Here is a 14607-nt window from a genome sequence, read left to right on the forward strand (position 1 = left end):
CAGATCCCTGGAGGAACCCAGCCAGTGTTTGTCTCAGCTCAGCCCTCTGCCATTCGCTTTTCTTGCCTATAAATTGGACTATCAAACCCGGCATTGTGGCTCAGTGGTTGAGCATCCACCTAGGATGCCCAGGTTGCGGCTGGATTCCAAGCAAGGGGTGTGCGGCCCGATATTTCTCATTTCTCTTCCCTTCCTCTTTTCTCTTTAAAACAGTAAAAACACTAAAAATTAACCCAGACAGCGGGGCTCAGTGATTGAGCGTCAACCTATGAACCAGGAGATCACAGTTTGATTTTGAGTCTGGGCATATGCTTTGTGGCCCCAATTCCCAGTGTGGCCTGCCCAAAGCAGCCAATCAATGATTCTCTCATAGATGTTTTTCTCATCCTCTCCCTTCCTGAAATTAAATAAATATTAGATTGTCAAGAAGTAGAAAACTAAACAGAAGCTCCAAAAGAGCAGGGCCCTTGGCTAATTCATGTTTTTTTGTGTTGTATTTTTTCTTAGCAGCGGGTTCACTACCATGCTTGGCACATAGCAGGAATTCAAAATATTTGTGAAATGAATTTCTAATCTATGCACCCCCTCCAGGAAGTGTTGCAGAGCCAAACAATTGATTTGTCAGGCTTTAGTGAGCAATTGTCTTCAAAAACCTCCCCATCTACCACAGATGTGCTGTGCCGGCCCACAGGTGTGTCAACTGGGTACTGACGAGTCTAACAAGACCACCTGCTGAACAGAGGCCAAGGGGAGAGGAAATATTAAAATGCCAGTGCTAGAAAAGGCATGGGCTTCCCTAGACCCCCCAAAGTATTAGGGCCAAGCCAGTGTATGGGGACTGTTGTCTCTACAGCTTGAGTTTCCCTCGTGTTGCGATGAGAGGACTCCAATGATCTCCTAATGATGTGTTTGTGGGTCCTGGTCAGGAATGACAAAGCATATTAACCTCCTTGGAAGGTGGGTATTCCAGGCCGGTCTCCTTCTCCTGTTGACGGCTGGAGAAGAGGCTTGGAGGGAACCAAGAGCCTCCGCTGGAGCTGGGAATGAGTTCTTAACTTCACCTTTCACTCTTGGCAGCAGAGCTCCTGCTTCATCCAGCTCAAGGCAAAACTGGGACCAACCAGTTAGATGCAGATGAAACAGGTCCAAAAACTGCTGGAGGTGGTCCTGGAAGTTGCCACCAATCAGGAATGCACCTAGGTCCTGCCTGCCCCTTTGAAGGGAAGCTGCCAGGCTAACGAAGTGCTGCGGTACTTGCTTCTCCTGCCTGGAGGCCACTGTGCAACAGCCAAAGCCTGGCCCCTCAGAGCCATCGGCCAACCCTTTCAGTTCTGGAACTGGGTGTTGCCTAGGCCCCTCGACGCTCCCACCCAGAAATGACGACATGGCTAGTGAGGCTGTCAGTCTTGCTGTAATTGGGAGAAACAGCTGCAGCTCATTTGGCAGACTGAGTCACCAGCAGCCAAAGTCGGGGTTGTGCGGGCAGCTGAGGTGCTCAGGGCCCCTGCCTCACATAGTGAAGAGAGGAAGAAGGAGGTCAGATTTTAACCCAGATGGGAAAGTTGGTCCCGGGGCAGTTACGCTTCCTCTCCTCACTCTCGGGACGTGAGGAAGGGCATCCTCTCCCCTTGCTGCCAGTTCCCTGTGGGAGAGGCCGGGAGGGTTTATAAAATCTCCGAGTGGAGACCGCCTCCTCCACTGGCGCCAGGTGGCCACTGCTCCTTTCCAGCCACTTCACAGCAGAAACCAAACCCAGGCCGTGTTTCAGGGCCCGAGGGTGGTGAGGGGAGGACAGGGTGGCCGGGTAGAGGCGAGGGGTGGGGGACCGGGGGCAGTGGCCATCCTTAGCAGTTCCAGGAAAACAGGGCCTTTCTCCCAAGCACCCTGCACAGGCTCAGTGGCAGCACTGGCCACCTGCCCTCCCAGGTGGGTTCCAAACCCCCACGGAGTGCCTCCGAGCGGAGAAGGTTCAGGCAAAGAAGACCACAAAGATGATGAAGAAGACAATGAGGATGAGGAAGATTTTGACCATGAGCCACCGGTTGGAGGTAACTGACTGAAAGTACTTGAGGATCTCGGAATGGGCGGCCTCGACGTCCAGCTGGGCTCCCATCACGTTCTCATCAATCCTGGAGACAGGCAGGGAGGAGAGGACAGGGGACACTGGTTAGAAAGCTGCCACTGACGCATAGTTAGTGATGTGGAAAGATGGTCACCGTGCGTAGGAGTAAAAATGGTTAAGCACGCCTTTCCCTTCCGGCTGTTCCCCCAGGCATTGCCTTTGCCTTACTCTCTAAGCTCCAAGGGCCCTTCTGTCTCCATAACTTGTTTCCTGAGCCTATGCAGTCCAACTGGCTCATTCTACTATGTCTGTAATTTTCCAAATAAACTTTGTCTTATAATTTGAAACAAAGTGTTTATATGCAGTATGACCCCATTTGTGTGCGTGTGCGCGAGCATGTGTGAGCATAGAAAAAGCTCTGGAGTCTGGCCAGGCTCAGTGGTTGAGCATCAACCTATGAACCAGGAGGTCACAGTTCGATTCCTGATCAGGACACGTGACTGAATTGTGGGTTTGATCCCCAGAGTGGAGCATGCAGGAGGCAGCCAATCAATGACTCTTTCTCATCATTGATGTTTCTCTCTCTCCCTTCCTCTCTGAAATAAAATAAAAAAAAAAAAAAAAAAAAAAAAAAAAAGGTTCACAGGCCATTCCAGTCAGGAAATCCTGGTTCTAAATAAAACAGAAAGAGAAACTTAATCATATGAACAGGATGTCAGGGGGTAAGAAAAGCCCACATTAGGAGACCATGTCTCGCCAGAGTTTAGAGAAGTCTTCAGAGGAAGGGCAATCTCTTGAGATTGCTGAGAAAAAGGAAATATTTCCCAGCCGGCCTGCATGTGCAATCCTGACAGACAAACACAATCCTGGCCTTTGCAAAGGGAGGCTCTGGAGCAGACTTTCCCAAGTTGTGAAGATAGAGAAGTCTGCAGAGCAGGCAGTCCAGCTGGAGAGTGAGAGGAAAGGCTAGGCTGTGGCTGCAAGCCCAAGGTCCTATGTCATGAGGACTGTGAGCTAATCTCTGTCCAAGTATAGGAGCCTGGATTGTACTTGATTTCCCATCTACATCAGAGAGGCTAACGAAAGTATCAGGTTTTGTAGCTTTTGGCTATAATTACATTTCTCAGTGTAGATGCATCTGTCATCTCATCTATATATATAAAAAGCTAACATGCTTAGTGTCTGACTGGTCGCTATGACGTGCACTGACCACCATGGGGTAGAAGTTCAACGCAGGAGCTGTTGAGCTGCAGTGACTTGGCAGTAATGGTTCCCGGGTGACACACCCAGAAACCGGACAGGAGGGAGCCCAATCCCTCACCTCCAGCTGTGGGTAATGTTGCTGGGGCGCTGTGGTACCCCAATCGGGTTTACTGCACACTTGTGTTTGCGTTCCACATCCTGTCCAACAGCAACTTTGCAGAGTGCCCTCTCACACTCTGGGACCCCTCAGGGGATGTTGGAGAGCCAGTTTCGGGCTGATCCCAATAGGCCAGGCCGAAGGACCCCACTTGCTGGAAAGGGACCACAGGAGGCAGGCTCCAGGGCATGTCCGGCCCATCTTGCTACCTTCTAATTTATTTCCTTTCAATGTGTACGAATCTGTGCACTGGATCACTAGTATTCAATCAATTCAATCAACTGGCTTTAACAAAGATGGAAAAATAGTAAATGCAATATGGCATAATAAGATTTAAAATGGAAGTCCATGAATGAAACTAACAAAAGGGAACATGGGTGGTAAAAAACAAAACCAAAAAACTAAAAATAGCAAGGGAGTTATAAAACAAAAATGAATGGGGCAAAAAATAATGGCTTGGGAAGGAGGGCTAAGGAAAATGGAAAAGAAAAAGTTTATATGGGGAGGAGGACAAAAGGATGTCTTACTGCTGGCTCAGTAGTTGAGTGTTGACCCATGAATCAGGAGGTCATGGGGTTGATTCCCAGTTAGGGCACCTATCTGGGTGTGGGTTCAATCCCCAGTGTGGAGCATGCAAGAGGCAGCCAATCCATAATTCTCATCTTTGGTGTTTCTCTCTCTCTCTCCCTTCCTCTCTGAAACCAATAAGAAATAAAAATTAAAAATAAAAAAAATGAAGGTGACAACTGTGCTATACAACTGAAACTGATATAAAATAATATTGAATGTAAACTATCATTTAAAAAATTTTTTAACATTTTGTTTTTTGCTTTCTTTTTGTGTTTTTAACATTTTTTTAAAGAATGAAGTCCCTGGCTGGTGTGGCGCAGTTGGTTTAGTGCCATCCTGTGCACTGAAGGGTCTCTGGTTTGTATACTGGTGAGGGCATATGCTCGGATTTTGGGTTCAGACACCGGTCAAGGTACATGCAGGAGTCAGCCGATAGATGTTTCTCTTTCACATGGATGTTTCTCTCTCCTTTCTCTCTCTCTCTCTTCCTCTTTCTCTAAAATCAATACAAAAATAAAAAAGAAAGTGAAATAGAGATATTTTCAAATAAAAGAAAAGTAAAAGAACTTGTTAGCAGATCTGCACTACAAAAAATGCTGAATTTCTGCCCTAGTCATTCTGGATAGAGTGTTGACCTGTGGACCAAAGGGTCTCAGGTTGGTCAAGGGCACGTACCTTGGTTGCAGGCTCCTTCGTGGCCCAGACCCTGGTCAGGGTGCATGCAGGAGGAAACCAATCGATGTGTTTTTCTCACATCAATGTTTCTCTCTGTCTTTCCCTCTTTCTTCCACTCTCTCTAAAAGATCAATGGGAAAATATCCTCTGGTAAGGATGAACAAAAAAATGCTGAAGTCCTTCAGATTAAAGGAAAGTGATACCAGATTGAAAGTGGATATTCAGGAAGGAATGAAGAGCATTGGAAATGGTAAAAACATGAGTAAATATAAAAGACTATTTTCCCCCCCTTTCATTAAATTTTAAATACATATTTTTAAAAAGATATTTTATTGATTTCAGAGAGGAAGAGAGAGGGGGAGAGAGATAGAAACATCAAGGATGAGAGAAAATTACCCATAAGCCTGCAATCTGGGCATGTACCCTGACTAGGAATCAAACTGTGACCTCCTGGTTCATAGGTCAACGCTCAAACACTGAGCAACACCAGCCGGGCCATATGTGTAGTTTTAATAATAAATCTCCCCTACTAAGCTTTAAGTTCTGGACTGTTTATCTCTTTTGTCCAAGGCTGTACCTATATCTCTATAACCCAGTGATTTTCAACCTTTTTCATCTCACAGCACATGTAACTATAATACTAAAAAAATGTAGATTTTTGCCAATCTGACAAAAAAATAATTTTGATTCATTCACATGAGCAGGCTATTGTTGTGTTGGCTGTTGTCTTTTTTTTTTTTTTAAATCCTCACCTGAAGACTCTTCTCCATTGCTTTTTAGCCATGTGAGAGACACACTGATTGGTTGCCTCTTGCACCAGCCCCCAATGGAGCCAGGAATCAAACCTGCAACCCAGGTACGCGCCCTTGACCTGCCCTTGACTGAGAATCCAATCCACAACCCTTTGGTGGGTGGGCCGATGCTCTATCCACTGAGCACACTGGCCAGAGCTCTGTTGTCATTTTTTTAAATATATATTTTTATTGATTTTTTAGAGAGGAAGAGAAAGGGATAGCTAGAAACATCGATGAGAGAATCATCGATCAGCTGCCTCTGGCACACACCCTACCGGGGATGTGCCTGCAACCAAGATACATGCCCTTGACTGGAATCGAACCAGGGATCTTTCAGTCCGCAGGCCGATGCTCTATCCCCTGAGCCAAACCGATTTCGGCTCATTTTTTTATTTGACAATCTAAGGGGAAGAAAGGTCTGCGTCCCTCACTAACTAGTCAGATATTGTGTATTTTAAAAATTCTTGCTGCACACGGGTTGAAATTGCTGCTATAACCGGTTGAATGAATAGTAAGTACCAAAGAGGAAGAGCTGATAAACTGCCTCTTACAGCCCCAGCTGATTTGGCTCAGTGGATGGAGTATCTGCCTGCGGACTGAAGGTTTAAATGCCCCTTACAGCAGCAGGTGGCACCAGAGGAGCAGAGAGGCCCTCCCATGGTGGGCTCTGCCCCCCTCCCTCCACCTCACCTGTCCCTCTCTGGCCCTGCTCATTACTTTCTGGCCATGCTGGTCTTGGAATTCTTGAATACAGCCAGAGCGCCCCATCTTAGAGCCTCAGCTGTCCACACTGCCTACAACACTCTGTCTCTCTCTTTGCATGGGTCTCCGCTTTAATCAACACCGTGGTCTTCAGAATGGCCCTTTCTGCCACCCAATCTGATATACCTACTGGCCAGCCACTCTCGTAACACCTCACCTGCTTTACTTCTGTAACTGCTTTCGCTGTCTGAAATGACTTATCAATCCTTTCAGCAGGTGTGACACCTTCCACACATACACACACACACACACACACACACACACAAAGTTAAGCTCCAGAAAGAGAGGCTTTGCTTTTCTCTTCATTGCTGTGCCCCACACCTGGCAGGGAACAGGTGCCCCACACACTGTGCAGTCCACGGAAGCCGGTGAGCCGTGTCTGGGGTGGGCAGGACCCTCCTCTCCCAACGGCTGACCCTGGGGACCGTTAGGATGCCCACCACCCGCAGGGAGAAAAAGCTCTTTTGTCTGGGGTGAGAGAGAGTCTCACCTCTGAATGGTTTCTTCCTGTTCCTTAACCATGTGTGCCAACTGCTGAAAGATGGAGCCCAGCTCAACAATGGTGGACTCGATGTTCTGCATGGTGTCCGCGCGGCTCTGGATGTAGGAATCCTGCGGAGCAGAGCGCGAACCTGAGCACTGGAGCTCCTCAGCAGAGCCTGCCTCCCAAGGACCCTCCCAGCTTCCGCTTCACATGGCACCTTCCCGACACTCGCTGTGGCCCCCAGAGAACACGGGGCAGCTCCCCCAGCTCAGAAAGAACCACGCACCTGCTCGTCAATGAGCTGCAGCTGCTGGCTGGTCCGAGAGTCCATCATGTTGATGGCCACGTCCCCGGAGGCACGGGACTCTGACCCCAAAACCGTGGCACCTCCTCCTGAAGGAAGAAGACGTGGTGTGTGTGTTTTTGACTTGGTATTTTATTTGTTAAAAGCAGTTTCAAAGCCCGTATGCTCTTGATTTGAATCCCGCTTATAACCCTGGACAAGTCATTTAATAAAGTAAATAAAGTGAATGCACAAAAACTATTAGTAACGGTTCTTCTGAACGTGACTGATTTCATCCCGAACAGTGAGAACCCGGAAGCCACGTATGGATCTGGAACACCATCGATAAAGTTGACCTCTGAGAGCGAAAGCTTAGCAACCTCCCCGCCCCTGTATTCTCTTACCCAGCCCGCCCTTAGAAGATGCCATCACCACCAGAGAACCTAGGCTGTCCCCCTCTGGACTCCCCCGATGGCCTGACTTACCCAGGTGGTTGGGGGCCAGGGGCAGGGCTGACACGGGCGCTCGGGAGAACTGCTCCCGCCGGCTCCGCTGCTGCTTCAGGTTCTGGGGTTGGGGAGAAACGCAAAGGTCTAAGGTTTCTGGAGGCAGGTATGCTAGGCCCCTTCCTGTGGGCCCATGGCCCTGTCCCTCTTCCCTTGCCTTCCACCTGTCTCTCTCCCATTTCCCTCTTGGATCCTTATCCCTCGACTCCTATCCCTCCCACACAGACGCTACTCACCTCTGTCCTTACTTCTAAAACGGATTTGAAGTCGTTAGACATGGAAGCCAGCTTCGACTAGAAGAGAAAGAGGAAGCGTCAGCAAACGAAGACAAGACCCTCTTGCCTGTCGTCTCCCGGCTCCCGCCCCCAGGTCCCACCTGCAGGGAGACTACTATGGTGTTGGAATGGGTTTGCAGGTGCCGGCCACTCTGGCTGCCCTTGGCCCTCACAAAGTCCTGGAGCTGGGCGATCTGCTTGTTGAGGCTGTTGATATCCTGGTGAAAGAGCCAACAGAAAAGCAGTGTCAGCCAAGGAGTCCTCGGCCAGCGTCTCTCCCCCATGGACGTCCCCGGCAGGGAAGACAGTGGGAGCTACTGGCATTACAAGGCAGCCATTTTGGTAAATGGCTGTTCAGACCAAAAACTTAGAGCCATCCTCAACTCTTTCTCTTAACCCCCATGGAGCTAGAAAGAAGCCAAAGAGCCAGCTGAACTGCCCACTCACCTCTACGGAGCCCTCCTCGCCCGACCGTCTGTTCTCTAAAAAGCTCCATGGCCTCCTACGTGGCCTTCCTCCTGGGGCTGTGCCGCCACAACCCCTTTCCACGCAGCAACCGGCGTGATCTTTGCAGCCCGAAGTGGGACACACAGCCCTCTGCTTACAATCCTCCCACTACGTTTAACACCCAACCATAACCCTGCGGGGCGTGCACAGGTGCTACACGGTCTGCCCCCCCCCCCCCCCGCCCCCATTTCTGATCTCACCCCTCCCGGGCTCCTTCACACTCTATGCTGCAATCCCATTAGCCTCTCTCGTTTACCAAAGTCGCTCACACTTTAGAAGCTCTTCCTTTGCTTTCCTCACTTTCTAGAAGTGCTCCCACCCTAACTTGGATGAATGGCCTTTCCCTAAACATTCAGGTCTGAGTCATTTGTTTACCCCCATCCTGCATCAGCCTGCCTAAAGTAGGCCCCTGCCCTGAGTAACCCACTTACATTATTTCTTTCTTCCATATATATATGTGTATATATATATATATATATGTGTATATATATATATATATATTTTATTGATTTCAGAGAGTAAGAGAGAGACAGAAACATCAAAAATGAGAGCGAATCATTGATAGGCTGCCTTCTGCACACCTGCCACTGGGGATCCAGGCATGCGCCCTGACCAGGAATTGAACCATGACTTCTTGGTTCATAGGTCAACACTCATCCACTGAGCCACACCAGCTGGGCTTACATTATTTCTCATTAAAAATTTTACTATTGCCTGAAATTGCCTTTTCTGTTTACTGGTATAGTGCCTAGTTTACCCACTCAGAAAGGAATTCCCCAAACACAGGAACCACACCTGTCCTGTTCGCTGCCCAATCCCCAGAACCAGGCAGCAAATGCACTCAATAATGCGAGTGACTGGAAATAAACGGGGGGATCCTGACTCCCATGCAAAGAGGTAGGTACTGTTACCAGCTCCTTCATTTCTGAGGGAACTGAAGCTCAGAGCAGTTAGGTGCTTAGGTCTTTGTTTTCTCCCAAGAGAACAAAGGGGTGGGCCTGGGATTTGAACTCAAGTCTGCCTGAATCCAGCTGTGGTTCTTGTGTAGCTAAGCTGTAACACTGCAATAGTTAGTGGAACCCCTTTTCTACCCAGCACGGCAGCTCTTGAGTGTGTCTGCCCGTTGGCCTCTGCCAGAAGCACCTCTGCCCTGGGTCCTTCCGAGCCTCCCTGCCCACCCAGGCTCCAGTGTTTTCTCCCCTCCTTCCACGATCCTCCAACCGCACAGTTCATTCTTATTCCAGTGTGCTGGGAAAGCGAGGAATCACACTGGAGAGACCTGGGCCAGACCAGTGTCCCTCAGACGGAACTGGGGTCCAGGTTCTAATCGTCAGCAGCCATGGCGTTCAGAGTGGGTCCAAACTCCTTAAAAAGGTCCACAAGGGGCTTCTCAGCAGCCACCCACCCCTCTACCTTTAAGGCCTCATCCATCTCCTGCCAATGACTCATTCGGTCAACAAGTACCGAGGACCTACCAAATGCCAGACACTGCCCCAGGCATTTGGGGTTCTTCCGTGAACAAGCAGAAAGGAAAAAGATCTCCGCTGTTGGGGCACTTCCCTTTTGTTTTTGGCTTTTCATATTTGAGGGAAATGAGATAGTTGGGAAGAACAAAGACAAACAATAAACATCATGAGCTAATTATACAAAACACTGAAATGATTCGGTGCTATCAAAGAGAAAACAGCCCTGGCCGGGCAGCTCAGTTGGTTAGAGCAGTGGTCGGCAAACCACGGCCACATGTGGCTCGTGAGCCGAGGTTTGCCACTCTATTGACTAATGAGTTTGCCGACCACTGGGTGAGAGCATCACCCTCATAGACCAAGGTTGCGGGTTTGATCCCCGGTCAGGGCACATACAAGAATCAACCAATGATGCATAAATAAGTGGAACAAATCAAAATTTCTCTCCCCTTTCCTCACTAAAATCAATCAATTAAAAAAGTAATCTATAATAATAAAAGAGTAATATGCTAATTAGTCCGGACATCCTTGGCGATGAAGGTGGGGCTGCGAGGGAAGCCCGGGTCCGGGTGCCCGCAGCCCTGGGTGCCCACAGCCCTGGGAAGAAAGGCCTACTGCCGCATCGGGCCTCTAGTGACTAAATAAATAAACACAAACAAAGAACAGAGCAGGGAAGGGAGATCAGAGCGGTGGGTGCTGGATGCGTTAAACAGCACAATCAGGCGAGGCCTCCTGAGCAGTGACATCTGAGCAAAGACCTGAACGTTCCCTTTAAGAGCCATACCTCTGCCCTCAGTTTTCTGTCTGGAATTTTCTTCACTGGCTCTGTACAAGCTTTAAAGCTAGCTCAGATTTGACCTCCTCTAAAAAAATCTTTCCCCGTGTTCCAGACCATTTCATTCATTTTTAAAAATCTTTATTGTTGCCGAAACCGGTTTGGCTCAGTGGTAGAGCGTCGGTCTGCGGACGGGGGGTCCCGGGTTCGATTCCGGTCAAGGGCATGTACCTTGGTTGCGGGCATATCCCCAGTGGGGGGTGTGCGGGAGGCGGCTGATCGATGACTCTTTCTCATCGATGTTTCTAACTCTCTCTATCCCCCTCTCTTCCTCTCTGTAAAAAATTAATCAATAAAATATTAAAAATAAAAATCTTTATTGTTGAAAGTGTAACACATGCCCCCCTTTCATTCACCTTTTTGTAAAATGTTTCCTATACACTCATCTCCTTCGCATGTTCTGGGGCTGGGACTCTTCTAGACAATAAACCCTTGAAGGCAGAATTTTGTCTCACGTTTGGGAGCGCAGTGTCCGGCGCAGTGCTTTGTACACGGTAGGTCATAAAACGATATCTAGAGACTCAATGGATGAGCAAGATGTTTGGGGCTAACTCCGAAACTTGCTTGGGGCTCCATGGCAACGGAAAAGGACGGCAGTGACCTGACTGGAAATCTGGGCTCTCGCGATCGCGCGTCGCTCACCTGCTTGATGATGTAAGTCAGCTCCTCGATCTCCACTGCTTTATCATCGAAGAGGGACTTGCGCTTCGCCACTGCGGAGATGAAGAAGCCAGGACGGGTGACGTCAAAGAGAAGACTCGGGGAGCACGGTTCCCCCACCCTCTCCGGTCCCCTGCCCCATCCCTGACACCCCCTGAGAACACTCACAGATTGTCAGCTTCTCCAGCTTGGCAAATGTGTTGCTGAGGTCTTTCCCAATGCGCCTGCAAGCAAGCATCAGGGAGAAGAACACCGTGGGAAAGAGCCGGAGAGAGCCTGTTCCCCCATCAGCTCCAGCACAACCCGTTCCAGCCCTCACGGCCAAGGCCACCACGGCCGGCCTGCTCCTCCTCGGACGCGGCGTCAGCCCGCTCCACTTCTCTAACTCACTTGGCCATGAGGGAGAATTCACTGCGCTGCCGGACAGCACGGAGAGCTGGCTTGTTTGTCTGAATCCCATTCTGAAAGGCAATGGCGAGAGGTGAAGCTTGAGGCCCCCTCCCCATCACCAGCTCTCACTGTGCTCAGCTGTCCACTAAGCTCTCTCTAGGACGATGGTGTTCTGCACCAGAGGGTCTAGCTGGTAGTAGTAGTGGCGATAGTAGTGATAGTAGTAATAGTAGTAGTAGTAGTAGTAGTAGTGGTAGCGGTAGTAGTAGATGAGAGAGCCCAGATTTGAAGACAAAGAGACCCCGGTTCAAATCTTGATTCCATCACTGAGTAGCTGGGGTGTTTGGGGCAAGTTACTTAATCCATCCTGAATCTGGACTTCCTCTCCTATAAAACGAAAACCATCCATGCACCCCCTTAACTGTTGTCGCTAACATGAAAGGGCACAGGGTTGTAAAAGTGTTTCAGCGAAATAGCTGGTACACTGTAGCGACTAAATAAATAGCTCATGTTGCCGTTCTAGTCTTCCCACCTGGGCATCCAAGAGGGTGACTGGGAAGCTCTTGGAGAGCATGTAGGAGAGCAGGTGTTAACGAGCGCTGAGCAGTGAGGATATGTGAAATGACAGTCACTCAGGTCCCACCTACATTCACAGTCTGGACCAAGACAAGGGAATGCAACTGTTTAAAAAGCACTCCAAAGTGGTTTTGATAAAAGTTACTCCTCTAGAAAACCTCCTTCAGTTTACAGATACAGAAACAGAGCAAACTTGTGGCAGAACTCTACCAGAACTAGGATTCAAAGTGGCTGTCTCTGGGCTAAAGGCTCTTTCTAGAACCTGTTCCTTATCCAAACCCAATATATCGTAGCCATCTCTCATCCCAAGATATTCCTTCAGGACCAGCAGCCCTCCCCTCCAGGTCCCTCCCAGGACAAAGCCCGTATGTTTGGTAGCTAGCCCACCTCTTCAGGGATCCCACCGCCCCCTCCAGGCCTGGTCAGTTCTCCATCAGGCTCCCGCAAGAATGCCCCCAACCAGCCGTGCCTGGAGCTGGCCTCTCCCAGCAGAGCTCACCCCTGCCTCTTTCCCACTCCTGGTCCTTACCTGGCGGCTCTGCAGGAATTTACAGGCAGACAGGAACTCCTGGGTCCGATCCCGGCAGGACATGGTGTCGGGAGGGGGAGGGACCAGGGCCACTGGTGGGGGCGGAGGGGCGATGTCGCTGCTGCTGCTACTGCCAGCAGTTGCAGGGGACAGGACCTGTGTCTTCGAGAGACCCAGGTAGACACCCTGATCCGTGTTCTTAGTCCCGTAGCGTTTCCGCGGGATCATTGAGACGCATAACCTCGGACTGTTGTGGAGGGGAGAGTGTCATTCCCAGGCCTCTTCCCCAGAGATCCCCCCCAGCCAGCAGATTCTTGTGCCCCGGAGCCAAGCGCAGATCCCGGGGCCGGCCAGCAACAGGCGGGGCCCCACTTCCTCTCTGGCCTAAGCCGCTCCCCTCCTCACGCTTCTTCCAACTTGGCTCGGGCCGCCGGGGCGCGGGCCAGGGGCCGCGAAGCAGAGACAGGGCCAAAGGCAGGACCCACGGCCCCGAAGCTCCAGCTCGGCCTGTGCAACTGCCCCAGGCCCTCCCTGGGCCCTCCGGGGTCCACGGGGTCCTTCCCCGCCTCAGGGAGGAAGGGTAACGGACCTCCGGAGGGGGGACACACTCCGGTGGGCGGAGGGGGAGAAATCTCTGGGTGTTTATTTGAAACAGGAAGTCCCACCCCCACTCAAGCTCCGCCTTCCAGGGGAACTGCAACTAACTATTAGCTCCTGCCGACGTCTTTCTTAACAGAGGCTTTCCTGATTGGACACCGAGGTATTCGCTCACCCGGAGTCCGGCCGGCAAGACTCGTCCGCTCGCCCCTGGTTTCCTCCCTCCCCCTCGGCCCCCCATCGTCATCGCCCCCAGAAAGCCACGGCCCCGAGCTGATACGGCGGCCGGACCACTCTTAGAGCAAGTCCTACCTCCGCTCCGCCGCCTGCCGCCGCCGCTGCCACAATCTCCTGGGTCGTCACCGCCTACTCCCTGGGCGCGGAAGCCTCCGAAACTCGACCGAAGACTAGAAGCCGCCACGTCACCCACACGTAGCCCCACCTCCGGTGACCAGAGGGCGGCACACGCTTATTCGAGCCCGGCAACCCGAGGGACACGCCCCCCGCCCAACTACAAGAACGACTCCGCTCTCCCATTGGCCAGGCCGCTGCTGTGACCCCGCCCCTAGGAACTAGAGCAGGGGGCTCATTGGGCTGGGCCAGCCCCTGGGGAGGACCTGCCTTAAAGAGACCGCAGCCCGGGTGGTGCGGGCAGAGGGGCCGTAGAGGCACAAGCGCTCCGGCTAGTACACATTAGAAACTTTATTCTCTGGAAGCTGGGGAGGACTGAGAGCCGGGCTGGGGTCATCCCTTTTCCGGCTCCTCCCGTATTTCCTCCGGGTTGTTCTCCTGGAACGTACACCCATGCTTGATTGACTGCCTCTTATTTGGTCGTGAGCCCCGACGGCTGAACAAGGATAGCCGCCGCCACAGCACGGTGATCAAAAGGCTTTCGTTAGACTTGGGATTCCGGTGGTCCGGCGAGTTCACATCCTCCTCGGTGGTGTCTGCGAGGATGAAGCGGCCGCTGAACTCCTTCCTCCTCCCCCTCCCCCTTCCCAACCCTGACCCCTCTCCCGTTCCCTGGACACCCCAGCTTTGTTTCTGTTCCCACCTTCCTCGACTTCCTCCGATCCGACCTCCTTGGGCTTCCCACCGGAGGTTGGCACGTCCTTGTCTTGGCAGCAGCCCATGGCCCGCTAGGGCCCGGAACGCCCGGCGCTGGGAGCCACCACTCCAGCCCACCTGGCCCCGCCAGCTTTTGTGACGTCAGATATCCCGCCGCCCCAGCTCCAGAGCAGCCACCCCTTTAATTTCTCCCATCACAAAAGGCGCAGGC

The 14607-nt window shown here is 51.3% G+C and overlaps 2 protein-coding genes across 2 annotated transcripts; both read right to left on the reverse strand.

Moving 5' to 3' along the window:
- Nucleotides 1-1392: 1392 nt before the first annotated feature.
- Nucleotides 1393-13794, reverse strand: STX5 (syntaxin 5). The gene is made up of 11 exons (XM_084895920.1): nt 13641-13794; nt 12732-12978; nt 11627-11697; nt 11405-11460; nt 11219-11289; nt 7873-7989; nt 7733-7789; nt 7476-7557; nt 6994-7100; nt 6714-6835; nt 1393-2129 (listed from the first exon to the last, which is right to left on the reverse strand). Exons 2-11 carry the CDS (start codon nt 12957-12959, stop codon nt 1970-1972), a joined length of 1071 nt encoding a protein of 356 aa, XP_084752046.1. The 5' UTR covers nt 12960-12978; nt 13641-13794; the 3' UTR covers nt 1393-1969.
- A 229-nt stretch (nt 13795-14023) lies between these two features.
- TEX54 (testis expressed 54) lies at nt 14024-14537 on the reverse strand. Its single transcript, XM_084894616.1, has 2 exons — nt 14383-14537; nt 14024-14275 (listed from the first exon to the last, which is right to left on the reverse strand). Exons 1-2 carry the CDS (start codon nt 14459-14461, stop codon nt 14073-14075), a joined length of 282 nt encoding a protein of 93 aa, XP_084750742.1. The 5' UTR covers nt 14462-14537; the 3' UTR covers nt 14024-14072.
- Between the last annotated feature and the right edge of the window lie 70 nt (nt 14538-14607).

This window comes from Pipistrellus hanaki, assembly GCF_964339955.1.
Source record: "Pipistrellus hanaki genome assembly, chromosome: 9".
Taxonomy (NCBI): domain Eukaryota; kingdom Metazoa; phylum Chordata; class Mammalia; order Chiroptera; family Vespertilionidae; genus Pipistrellus; species Pipistrellus hanaki.

What these genes read in the sequence shown, in the direction of transcription:
- STX5 (XM_084895920.1), bottom strand. Translation starts at nt 12,959, where the DNA reads ATGATCCCGCGGAAACGCTACGGGACTAAGAACACGGATCAGGGTGTC. An exon ending in CCTGGCCCCCAACCACCTGG is followed by an intron (nt 7,101 to 7,475) that starts GTAAGTCAGGCC and finishes TTCTTCCTTCAG; the next exon opens with GAGGAGGTGCCACGGTTTTG. An exon ending in CAGGAAGAAACCATTCAGAG is followed by an intron (nt 2,130 to 6,713) that starts GTGAGACTCTCT and finishes GCCTGTCTCCAG; the next exon opens with GATTGATGAGAACGTGATGG.
- TEX54 (XM_084894616.1), bottom strand. Translation starts at nt 14,461, where the DNA reads ATGGGCTGCTGCCAAGACAAGGACGTGCCAACCTCCGGTGGGAAGCCC. An exon ending in ATCGGAGGAAGTCGAGGAAG is followed by an intron (nt 14,276 to 14,382) that starts GTGGGAACAGAA and finishes TCATCCTCGCAG; the next exon opens with ACACCACCGAGGAGGATGTG.